General features: G+C 35.7%; 2 protein-coding genes across 7 annotated transcripts in view; both read right to left on the reverse strand.

Moving 5' to 3' along the window:
* The window catches only part of LOC141379311 (uncharacterized), a 701,133-nt gene that overhangs the window by 457,729 nt on the left and 229,576 nt on the right, over nucleotides 1-13,828 (reverse strand). The gene's annotated exons all lie outside the window — the stretch shown is intronic.
* stxbp5a (syntaxin binding protein 5a (tomosyn)) overlaps nucleotides 1-13,828 on the reverse strand; it is a 178,029-nt gene that overhangs the window by 109,600 nt on the left and 54,601 nt on the right. For all 6 annotated transcript variants that reach the window (XR_012395549.1, XM_009294730.5, XM_009294728.5 and 3 more), the window contains 2 exon segments: nucleotides 13,003-13,084; nucleotides 7,729-7,829 (listed from right to left, as the gene is read on the reverse strand). Coding sequence is in view for 4 of the 6 variants with exons in the window: in XM_009294730.5 (XP_009293005.1) it covers nucleotides 7,729-7,829; nucleotides 13,003-13,084 (183 nt within the window). In the remaining 2 variants the exon portion in view is untranslated.

Here is a 13,828-nt window from a genome sequence, read left to right on the forward strand (position 1 = left end):
CCTTGGCAGGAAATTCACTCTGGTGACCGACCACGCCCCGCTACAATGGATGGCGACAGCGAAGAACAACAACGCTCGGGTCACCAGGTGGTTCCTGTCGCTCCAGGATTTCAACTTTGACGTACAACATCGAGCCGGGGCCTCCCACGGAAACGCAGACGGACTCTCACGGCTCTGGTCAGGATGGGCAGGTCTGTCGAAACATTCTACCCCCCCTCTCAATACACTGCTCTTCCTTCGCAGGACACCCAGGACCAGGACGACGCTAAGGGGGGGGGAATGTAGCGAGCCATGTAATACCACGTCGCCCTGGGCACAAATCCACACCAGCTGGATCTCTCATCAACCTCGGATCGCGCACAGCTGGACCTCATCAGCCAGGGAGAGATATAAGCCAGCCCCACACAGAAGGAAGTGAGCTTCATTACAAATGACTCCCTGCGCTAACGCTTGTCTCTCTCTGTCTCTCCCACAGCCGAATCCAGCTCGTGACCGATCCAACACCATCCCTCTCACCAGTCTTCACCTTCTCCCCGGAGCACCTGAGCACGCACCTCTAAGAAGAGCACTCATTCACCCCTTTATCACTTGTAAATAAAAGCACCCTCCGGGGCATTGTTTGTAACTTCATCTACGGTGTTTGTGTTTTCCCTCTGCCTCGCTACAGTAGCCAGAAGTATGTATGGCTGAATTGAATTTTTAATACGAACGCTATGGGGCGGTATGATGCCGTTCCTTTACACGCTTACCAGCTGACCGCTTGGTCAATCTGTGCTTTTTAAAATACTATTGGTTGGGTTTAGGAAAGGAGGGTGGGTCAGTCAATTTATTTGGCGCTCTCTGGAAATGTATATAGAAGCAGGCACACAAAGGCTCAACCTGTGCAGTGCACATGACCTTTTTAGTCTTGGATAGAAAGTGCTCTTCCAAAAGCATAAAAAGTGCCCCCGTTATATTAAACTAAAAAAAAGTGTCTTTGTTGATAGTTCAATCTACTTATTTAAAATGAGCTGAATCAACACAATTCTTGAGTTTTTTTTTTTTTTTTTTTGACAATTGTTTTATATTTTATTCAATTACATTTTTAAAAATGATTAAGTCAACTTAGTCAATTGATTTTAGGACAATTTTGGGATGTTTCTTACAGTGTTTATAAAATACAAATCAAATAAATGACTATATATTTTTGTACAATTTCAATAACCTATCATTAACAGTTTGTGCCACTGCAAAGCGTAAATTATTTCTGTGTAGCAATTGTAAAGTTACATTAATAGAGAAGGAATATTATTTCACTTTTTTTATTGATTTGATTTAGTTTAAATATATAATAAGTCCTATCATATTTATTCAATCATTCATTTTCTTGTCAGCTTAGTCCCTTTATTAATCCGGGGTCGACACAGCGACCACCAACTTATCCAGCACGTTTTTATGCAGCGGATGCCCTTCCAGTCGCAACCCATCTATGAGATCCATCCACACACACTCATTCAGACACACACTCATACACTACAGACAATTTAGCCTACCCAATTCATCTATTCCACATGTCTTTGGACTTTGGGGAAAACCGGAGCACCTGGAGGAAAACCACACTAACATGAAGATGCAAACTCCACACAGAAATGCCAACTGAGTCGAGGCTCGAACCAGCGACCCAGCGACCTTCTTGCTGTGAGGTGACAGCACTACCTACTGTGCCACTACGTCGCCAAAGTCCTATCATATTTCACAATTATTCATACATACATTTTCCTTTGGCTTAGTCTCCTTATTCATCAGGGGTTGCCACATCGGAGTTGTTACACCTGGCTCAGGTATGTAACATAATAAGGGAGACGACAAGGAGAAGTATAATCAAAAAGAAGATTTATTTAACTCAATTTAAATTATATAATCAAAATATCAGTATCAGTATGTTCAATAAGTGTGAAATGCAAGTGTTTGGATGCGGCAAATGTTGTCAGTGATAGTGTATGGATGCGAAACAAAGCATAATGCCCAAATTGGAGCGCAGCTCTGGCCAACTGCCAAGTGAATGGACAGTGGCCCCGACAAACTCTCCGCTGGGGTTTTAATAAGGACGCTGACCAGCATCAGGTGCGCTGAAAGCACACCCCCAATCTAGAAATCAAAATCAACACACAGAAACACAAAACAACGCAGTCCTAACAGGAGTAAACCGCTAAATTATGTTTTACGCAGTGGATGTCCCTCCAGCTGCAACCCAGTACTGGAAAACAACCATATACAGTCATTTACACACATACATTCAATTCACCTATAGCTTTGGACTGTGGGGGGAAACTGGACCACCTGCAGGAAACCCACGTGAACATGGGAAAAACATACAAACTCCGCACAGAAATGTCAACTGGCCCAGCCAGGACTCGAACCAGCGACCTTCTTGCTGTGAGGCGACAGTGCTAACCACTGAGCCACTATATCACCCCTATTTCACAATTATTTTCATGTAAATTAGTTTGTAAATGATGTACATGTAAATTATTTAGAATAATACATACAATTATGTAAAATAGTTTCATTCTAAAATTACTCAGCATTACTTAAAGCAAAATGGCTCCTTAATGCCAATTCATGTTAACTTAATCCTGTAGCTAAATGCAGAGACATTTAGTTTGCACTCAAGGCCACAGCTGCCCCATCGCAGCCTCAGGGATGAGGCAGGTCGCAGAGGGAAACACTTTCTAAATGTCAGACACAGAGACACATCAGCCCTATACCTATGACCCCTGCCTGTATTTTCAGAGGCAGATGCACACAGACCTGCACACACACACACACATACACACTCACACACACAAACACACACGGTAAAAACTTGTTCGACCCTGAAAGGCGCTGTTGGCGAATTGTCACTCTCATCAACAGAAGCAAAGCAGATTATAAGTGAAGGGCTGCCTCATCTCTTATCAGAGTCAACAGCTGTCCAAACCGAATCAGAAGGTTACAACCTTCCTGCACTGATCTATAGCTATGAGTGTGATTAAAGGTCTCACACATTCTTCAATTCCTGCCACTGAACTACAACACAGACTCAAGAGCCCTTAGTGTGGAGGATACTGTTTTAAACAACACCTTTTTATAGTTTTAAAGGGGAAGTAGCATTGGAAATGAAATGTAAAACATGCAATGTGGACATGCTGTACTAACCTCAATAAAACACCAATTGGATGTTACATTACAAATGGTAGCATATTTTAAATATTACAAATATGATTATAATGAAAAATCATTCATCACTTTTAAGTCGCATTCACACCATGTCATAATTATTGTAATTTCGAGATGACAGCACATAACTTGTAGCTCATTACAGTGTTAGTTTTGTTAATGAAAAGTTTTTGTCATAATTTTCATGATGAACAAGTTTCTACCCATGAAAACTAGACAAAAACTAAATAAACATTAAGTGATGATGCCCCGCAAACATTTGCACATTTGTCGAAAAGACATCCCTCCGACATGTTGCATCATGGTTGAAAAATATATCCAAAACGGGAATTTGAAATGACATCGCGATCGTCTTCTGAACGTGAATAAAACGTCTTTCTTGCACGTCATCTGAACATACAAATACACATACAAATTCTGGTAGTTTACAAATTGTGTTGCTGTGTAATTTAGGTTTAATAGTCTAATTATACATTTAAAATAAGCACACTTATTGTTTAAAGCTTTGAAATGCAATTAGGTTCTTAAAAGGTCAGATTTCTGTCCAGTTAGACCTGAAAGTTTTTATAACGTTGTAGTCACGTGTACATCATAATTATTACATTATTTGAGGGCTTATGCAATAGTGTTACAATTTAGCAAAGTTATTAATTGTGCATATTAGTAGTTTTAACTTAGTAAACAAATGTTCATTAGCTGTTAAATAGACCTAATAATTCAGACACCTAATAAGTAGGATTGGCGTTCGTTTGGGGTTATTTCGATACCGGTGCTAAAACGGTGCCTGAACCGATACTTTTGACACACAAAATTATGGTGGATGACTCTAAAAAAATCTTATATTTGACTAAATCTTTTAAAAATATATTTGAATAGGACAATATAACTAAAGTTTAAAGTAAACATTAATTCACATTTTATATACTTGAATTACATTAATATATTTCCTTTGATAATTTGTTGGTTAGCATGAATTTAAGATTTGCATTATGAAATTACATTAGATTACTACTAACCTGTGGAAATGAGTCAGAAGACTAAAATATGACTAAAACTATAATGGAATTTTAGTCAAAAGATTAAGACTGAAGCTAAATGAAAATTTGCGGTAAGAATGAACACTGGCCCATGTATGCTCTTCTATCAAAACTTAGCAGTTAAAGGAATCAGTGGCAGTCATATAGAACAGGAGCTCTCAGACAATTCATAGCTTACAAGTTGTTTTATCATATGAAGGCGTAATCGCTTTTTGCTAATCGGAGTCTTATATTTACAGTAATTCTAGCACACAATGTCAGAAACTTGGTAAACGCTAATAAATACAAGTGCAAGCTACAGTGTGACAGTAATAGTAACAATTTAACAAATCATAACAGACATGATTGATTATTTTATGGTCATGTATTGATTATTTTCATTGTGGTCGCCATCTTTAGAAGCTTTAGGTAACCTCACCTTTAAAGCCGTGACAGAACAAAGCTGATGCTTAACAATTAGCACCAATGAAACCCAACTGTGTTGTCACCTTGTGTTGTATTGCATCTGGACTAAAAAGCTGAGTGTGAACACACCAAACGCACAAAGCCAACTGAAACAAGAGCCACATTCTGTGCCTCTGCAAGAGGACGTGTATTTCAGTAGTCTGGTCTGAAACTGAACTTCTGATGCACATAGAAAAAGCATAAACATTATTTAAACCAACGCAGCAAAGCAGCCTTTAGTACCATTATCACAGTAACTGTCACTCACCACGGATGGATTATAGAAATAACAGCTTGCCTCTTTGTGATTCTTCTTGACATAAATTGTTTGCCCTCTGCGCCACTTCACCCCTTCACATTCATGCTCACATTTGTTGAGGAATAACCAGTCAGAGAACTCTCTTCAGCCAAAGGTCTGATGCCAAACGGACTTGCTAAATCGGGTCCACAATCAACAACTTTAACCTGATGAGAGCCAATATGTGAAACACACCAAACCAACTGGATGAAGTGACGGACCAACAAAGTGCAGCAGTTTACTGTCGGCTTAGTGGGTCTAGACCCTTATGATTGGAAAGGTGGCATACACTAAAATGGCACACCACACCTCACCAACAACAAAAAAACAACACTGCTAAAAGACGATAGATAGTTTAGGAATAGATTTTATTTACTGTCAAGCAAACTGCTGACTCCACTAAAGTCAAGTTAAAACTTGCCAAATTTGACATTTGCAAGTACTGTATAGTACCTCATCCACAATCCCTCTCCTTTTAATGCTCAAGATCTACAGAAGCATGTAAAGTACTGCTACTTCACACCAAGATGACATTTCATCTAGAGATTAAGAAAATAATCATAATACTTGAAAATAATCTTGATCAAAAGGAAGGGTAAGCGACAGTATCTTAATCAAGCAATATTACCCCTTTGGTGTTGACGAGCACAGATGGCATCTAAAAAAGCCATCGCTTTGGTCCTACAGTCAGATAATACTAAGACATCATACAAAACCGTTATGGGTATAGTTTTATACGCGTATACTCTCAATTACAACAAAGATGTGGTTTTCTGGAACAAAGAACACAAACATTGTGTACTTTATGCCAAGAGTTACATTATTACTTAAATGAATTGCCAATAACATTAATAAAGCACTTCTTTTATAGTATCAGTTTGTTTATTCTAATATATACTTGTTATAAACATTATGCTATAACATTCTGTCATATATATATATATATATATATATATATATATATATATATATATATATATATATATATATATATACATATACATACATTTAAATAAATTACAGTAGGAAAAAATTGAAATGAACAAATAAAATAAAATAAAAAAATTCTTTTTTTTGTTTATTTCAATTTGTTCCTACTGTAATAACGTACAACATATTATTAATTATATTCATAAAATGTATAATATACTATTCATTATGTACAGTTGAAGTCAGAATTATTAGCCCCCTTCGATTTTTTTTCTTCTTTCTTAAATATTTTCCAAATGATGTTTAACAGAGCAAGGACATTTTCACAGTATGTCTGATAATATTTTTTCTTCTGGAGAAAGTCTTATTTGTTTTATTTTGACTAGAATAAAAGCAGTTTTTAATTTTTTATGAACCATTTTAGGGACAAAATTATAAGCCCCTTTAAGCTATATTTTTTTCTCGATAATCTACAGAACAAACCACTGTTATACAATAACTTGCCTAATTCCCCTAACCTGCCTAGTTAACTTAATTAACCTAGTTAAGCCTTAAAAAATGTCACTTTAAGCTGTATAGAAGTGTCTTAAAAATATCTAGTAAAATATTATTTACAGTCATCCTGGTAAAGATAAAATAAATCAGTTATTAGAAATGAGTTATTAAAATTATTATGTTTAGAAATGTGTTGAAAAAAATCTTCTCTCCCTTAAACAGAAATTGGGGAAAAAAATAAACAAGCGGTCTAATAATTTAGGGGGGACTAATAATTCGGACTTCAACTGTATATATTGCCTTAATCCTTCGTGGCATACAGTAGATTCTACAAGGTACTGCAAATATTCCTCAGAGATTTTTGTCGATATTGACATGATAGCATTGCACAGTTGCTGCAGATTTGTTGACTGCACATTCAATTCATGTTTATGTCTATAGAGCTTTTATAATCTAGATTGTGTGAAAGCAGCTTAACATAGGAATTCTAGTAAATTGAATCTGTCAGTCTAGTTTTCAGAGTTGATGCTCAGTTTAGTTCAGTTCAATATGGTTTGAATTTCACTGCTGAAAGTTCAAACATTGAAGAGCAAATACATTCATCGACGTGCAGCTCAACAAGTCTGATGCAAATGATGTGAATATGAAAATAATAATAAATAAAATAAAAATATAAATAAATTATTTTAAATAATAATAAATAAGAAAATATATGATATATATTAAAATTATTTTATTATTATTATTATTATTATTACTGGTTCATACAGAGGCAACCAACAAACAGCATCACAAAAATGAAAAAAAGACAACTGTTGGCTTATTAGTGTGTCAACTGAACATACTCTTTTGAAGGTAATAAAAGTAAGGTAAAGATAAAAGCAAAAATATTTTTTTTTAAATCTTATTTTTTAATAATGATTTAACATGCAGGATACCTTGGTTAACGTTAACATGTTGACCTTTAATTTACAACTGATTAAAGCTCTGACTGAGTAACATGAGGCTTCTGTCTGCATTAGGTACATTCACCCTACTACTGTTTGCAAACATGACTACATATGTTAACAGGCCTCCCTTTGCGACCAACAGAGAAAAGAGTGTTGTACTCAGGGCTGCACCTGGGTACCAACAGAGAGAGACAGAGCAAGCGCAAGTCAACTGGAAAAATAAGAGAAACAGAAGTATCAGATGTGTGTGGGGGTCCACAGACTCACCAGCACCAGCTCTGCCACACAAACACACACACACATGACCAGCAGATGACATGCACACACACAGAGACAGACGCTCAGTGAAAGTGTGGTGGAGGCGAGCGTGTCTGACCTCTCCTTGTTGAACTTGAGTGAGTGCAGCACAGCTGGTCTCTTCTGTCGCAGGTTCCACAGGTGAATACTGTCATCAGCCAAAGCACTCACCAGCGCCCCCTACAGCACATGGACAGGAGAAAACACAGAGAGTGAGATAAAAATTCTCTACACACACTGATTACAGTTTCTTGGTGAGGTGACAGTGCTAACCACTGAGCCACGATGCCAACCACACAATAAAATTTGTAATTTATTGAATTTTAAATAAAAGCTTTCTTTTTTGCTTTAAACGTTTATTTATTTTTATACAAGACAATACCAATATTTTACAACTCCAGAAGAGTTAAGAAATTAATAATTGGTTGGAATAAATCTGTTTTCATAGCAAATGAAAAACCTGACAAACTGTCATATTTTGGAAAAATAAGATATAATATATATATATATATATATATATATATATATATATATATATATATATATATATATATATATATATATATATATATATATATATATATATATATATATATCTTATTTTTCCAAAATATGACAGTTTGTTGTCACCAGATCTCAATTAAATTGAGCACTTTTGGATGTGGTGGAACAGGAGATTTGCAACATGGATGTGCAGCTGACAAATCTGCAGCAACTGCGTGATGCTATCATATCAATATGGACCAAAATCTCTAAAGAATATTTCCAGTACCTTGTTGAATATATACTAAATGATTAAGGCAATTCTGAAGGCAAAAGGAGGTCCAAGTCTGTACAAGTAAGGTGTACCTAATAAAGTGGCCGGTGAGTGTATAATATAATATATAACTTCTAACAGATTTTTTATTTTTTTATTTTATTTTTTTTATAAGAACCAGACCTTTCCAGTATAAAGTATGCTTTTTTTTTGTTTTTTTTTTTTTGCTCAAACCCATAGGCAATGTATCCAGGAAATGCAACAAAAAATCCTATTTTATTATTTTATTTTATCTTAGTTCTATTATATAAAGTCTATTATTTTAGTATTTTTATGCATACCATATACACACCCTCAAATATAAAGCTGTCACTGGAGCGGTACCCTACTTTTAGGGTAGAATATGTATCTTTTTAAAGGTATATATTTGTATGTACTGAGGGTCTGTATCCATACTTTATAAGTACAAATTAGTACCTAAACAAAATAATCGTATACCCGTTTGAAACTGTTGGGTACCAATACACATTTAAGGTACCAACATGGACTTATTCTATACATAAAAGAATTCTGAAAATACCCTTATGTATTAGAAACACACGTTTTCTCATTATTAACTGTTGATAATGTTAATGAAATGTGTTGATCAGCAATCAATGATTCTAGGATGCATTTCACATTGTAAAATATAAATACCTGTAAACTAAATCATCTAGCCTTCTCTGAAACTTTATTTGCTGACATTTGCAAATAAGTTTAAAATCCTATTTTGTTCTATTTGTTTTGTTATATATTTGTAACATTCAGATTTTTGTCGGAGGCTCAGCTTGGAGAAAAATGCTCCATGATACATACTGTACCATATTCGGGTGGAGATAACCAATTCATTCTGCAGCATTTCTGGAGGCTTGTAAGATTGACGATACAGTAGTGGGTGGTGAATATGTGTGTGTGTGAAAGTGTGGAAAAATAAATGGACAGAGAGACAGTGTGGGTGGGACAGACAGAGGGGAAGGAGGAGGGATGATACCACTAAATATCTCCTTTCCATCCAGGCACTGGCAAAGTCAGACTCTATACACACAGACACTGATTTTCCTCTGCTTTATAGAGGCTGAATATAAAACAGACAAGAGTCTGTGCTGTGTCCCAGGTGTGTGTGTGCATGTTTGTGTGTGTGTGTGTCTGTTCGTCTGAACAGGCTCTGCTTGGTCTGCTGAGCCACAGACAAACAAACACATACACACACATTAAAAATGAACATGTATACACACAAACAGGCACTAATGAATGTGTGAAGGAACTCAAAATAACACTGCAGCTCAAAAAAGCCAGTGCAGCCCAGCCATGTTTCTTAGCTAAAATGGGACAATCACAGTGATGGGGAGGAGTATCATAAACATGTTTCCTAGGAAGGTAACTTGCAAGAAAATACACATTAATTTAATAAATATGTATTAACATGTATGCATGCATTCACATATTATATGCATTTGTAGTTTTGAGTCATGAGAGACATTTATAGTGACATCACTTGCACAAGAAACCAGATGATCCCATGACTAAATAATTGAATATACATGTTTTTAACAAAGAGCTAATTGAAGTCAAATCTGTTTCATGATTTACATTCATGTGTTTCACCAATATTACCATTTTGGAAGCTGTCAAACATTAGATTTCCTAATTTCAAAAATGCATTGTGTTATGTTATGTAATGTTATTATTAGTATAGCTTTGTTTCAAAACTTTGTCTTATTTCAAGCATCCCTGTATAGCTTTGTTGGTAAAACATGGTGATAGTAACCCAGATGTCTTTGGTTTCATTCTCAGCAAACAAAAATATAGAAAATCCAGATGGTGCAAGTCACTTTAAAACCAGTTAATCAACATTTTTTTTTTTTTTTTGAAGGTATCTATTTTATTTTGCTCTATTTTCCATTGCAATATGCACAATATTGGGTGTGTTGTGATCCCCAGATATTCTTCCTGACTACAACACCTATCATGCTTTGCACTAATCCAAGCAACTATTCATTTATTCATTTTCCTTCTACTTAGTCCCTGATTTATCAGGGGTCGCTAAAGCAGAATGAACCGCCAACTATTCCAGCATATGTTTCACCTGATGGATGCCCTCCCAGCTCCAACCCAGTACTGGGGAACACCCATTCACCCTCACATTCGCACACTCATACAGTACACTACGGCCAATTTAGCTCATCCAATTCACTTATGGCTATGCCCACACAGAATCTGCACATGCAAAATTTGCGTGCAGATTTTTAGCCCATCATTGATTATGTTTATTTACTTGTGTTAATGTTTGTAAACATTTACTTAGTTTTGAAATTAATTTCAGTAGTATTATTGACTAATATGAAAATATTCATATGGTTTATTTACAATACAGTGTGTAAAGTCATATATTCTGTCTTTACGTAGATATATTATTAGAGAGACTTGCTTTTCTTACCAAATAAAGTAGATCTAATTGGATTCACATTGTAAATATAAAAAAGTTAAAAAGGAGGTATTACTTTTTATTTCATATTTTAAGGTTTTAGTAAGTATACAAAATCATTCCGCATAAATCTGCAGATTTTTAACAAAATTCTGCGCAGAAATAGCAAAAAATGTCCACAGATTCTGTCTGGCCCTACTTATAGCGCATGTTTTTGGATGGTTGGGTAAACCGGAGCACCCAGAGGAAACCCACACGAACATGGGGAGAACATGCAAACTTCACATAGAAATGCTAATTGACCCAGCCAGAACTCGAACCAGCGACCTTCTTGCTATGAGGTTTTTTTTTGGGGTTTTATTGCTCTGTTCTTGTAATGTGTTTTGTTTTAATATTGGTCCTACATCCGAATGCACTCTATAAATAAGCATTTTGGTTATAAAGAAGCATTAATAAAAGAGTCACAATTTCTGAATTTTTGTACAAGCTGGGATTTGAACTGCGCATGGACCACAAGGCTATGTGCGATTGTGGTTTTGTTTTCAACCCTGTCAATCAAACAAAGATTCGCCATATATGCCAGGTCTCAAATTGCTTGTGAAATATAAGATCCTTTGAATTTCTTAAATTATGTGACCTGGGTGTTTTCGGAGCAGTTTTCAAGACATCTACGGATCAGGATCTTAACACCCAGTCAAATTCTCCTGTTAAACCTTGTCTGTATGAACATCCCTTTATTCCCCATTGTCTGCAATTCATAACAGAGTGCTCTACTATTCAACATTCAACCATGTGACAGCTGAAAAATCTTTTCAAAATGACTATTTTCCCCCCAATATAAATTTTTAAATGTTTTTATTCAATGAATCAAATGTAGATTTAGGGACTTTTATAAGTAACATTTGGAACAAATTAAGTAATCTTGTCAAGGCATTCATACGAATCAATTCTTTGCAACCAATTAAAGAGAGGGAGAAATGACCAGCGATCTAGATCTTTCATAATATTTTAAATTACTTTCTTAAAATGCGTTATTTAATTGATCCAATTACATTTAAACATGCTTTTAATTTAAATTTTTAATACTATTTTAAGTAATTAGGTTCAAATTTCAAATGTATTATTATTTTTTATATACATGAGTTTAATTAAATTAAGTATCATTTATGAAAAAAAAAAAATATATAATTATTTTATCATATTCCATTGAAAGGTTAGCTCTTCCCATAATTCCAGTAATCAACCTTACTAAACACAATTTAAAATGTACACATTTTAATAGATTTATAATACAATAAAAATATTTTTTTTCAAACATTTTTTTTGCTTTTGTTGTAATGCACAACTGAAAATATTCATTCATTCATTTTCTTTTCGGCTTAGTCCCTTTATTAATCTTGGGACGCCACAAGAGAATGAACCGCCAACTTATCCAGCATATTTTTTACGCAGCGGATGCCCTTCCATCTCTGGGAAACATCCATACACACTTATACACTACGGACAATTTAGCTTACCCAATTCACATCCGCATGTCTTTGGACTATGGGGAAAACCGGAGCACGGGGGGGTAAACATGCAAACTTCCCACAGAAACGCCAACTGACCCACAGAGGCTTGAACCAGCGACCTTCTTGCTGTGAGGCGACAGCACTACCTAGTGCGCCACTGCATCTCCCTAACTGAAAATTTGATGACTAAAATAAAATATGCTTTCTAAAGTGCTCAAATGTTCAACCTCAAACCAAAGTTCAATGTCCAATGAGAAAAGTCTCTATAAATAGCCATATTTTCCTGCGAACATGCAGTGAACTAATCGTTTTGACACTAAGGAGTGCGATCTACAAGACAGCTTAGTGTAAGAGATCCCTGCGGACCTGACTGTGGGCAACACTCTGGGGAGGAAATGGTAATATCAGCTTCCTCTGTAGGATCCCTTTAGGCCCACTCTGGAGGACAAGAGAGTCTGTGGCAGCAAAAGGCTCTGGGTTAAGGGATCATCTAAGCCTCTTGAGCATTCATCCTGGATTACTTAAACTGCCTCTTGGAGCTCCATGGGAATCAGCTCTTAGCATGTGGTTGAGAAGGACACAGAAAGATGGAGAGGGGGGAAAAAAATGTAAAACACTCACTTCGTTGATGAGAAACTGTAGCTGGATGACGGCCGCTCCACTCTCATGCTGACAGTAACACTCTACACCGGGTCGACCGAATCTGAAAGGGTTCTGAGTCAAGGAAAGTGTCAGGAGATCAAGGGTAACAAAACTGAGGCACTTTTGGATTAAAATATACTGATTGTTAAATCTGACATCGTACAGTTTCTGGGTCAGAATGACAAATTATACTAATACACAGTTGAAGTCAAATTTATTAGCCCTCCTGTAAACTTCTTTAAATATTTCCCAAGTGCTGTTTAACAGATTTTTTTTCAACATGTAAAACAAATTTGTTTTCATAACTAATTTATTTTGTCTTTGACATGATGAAAGTACATTAATCTTTTAGTTCATTTGCAAGATATTAGTATTTCAGTTTAAATCCAAAAATATACTACAGCTACAGCAAGTAATTTCCTAATAGCAATATCAACCTTAAATATTAAAACTTAAATAATTATAACCTTAAAGGGCACCTTTTTTACCCCTTTTTCAAGATTTAAGATAAGTCTTTTGTGTTTCCAGAATGTGTTTGTGAAGTTTCAGCTCAAAACACCCGTCAGATTATTTAGTACACCTCTCAGAACATTAGAATTCTCTGCACTGAACACAATGTAACTGTATGATGGTAAAATCGCTGTAATTCATTACAAACATGCACTGTTTTAAAAATGTTATAAACTTGTAAAACTCATTCTTGATCACATTTAATGATCACAAAGCGCTGAACAGATCTTTTAATCCCAGTTGCTTTGTGCACGTCCTGTCTTGTTGATATGATTATGTGCGTTACTACAGAGAC

The sequence above is a fragment of the Danio rerio genome, chromosome 20 (genome assembly GCF_049306965.1).
Source record: "Danio rerio strain Tuebingen ecotype United States chromosome 20, GRCz12tu, whole genome shotgun sequence".
NCBI lineage: Eukaryota > Metazoa > Chordata > Actinopteri > Cypriniformes > Danionidae > Danio > Danio rerio.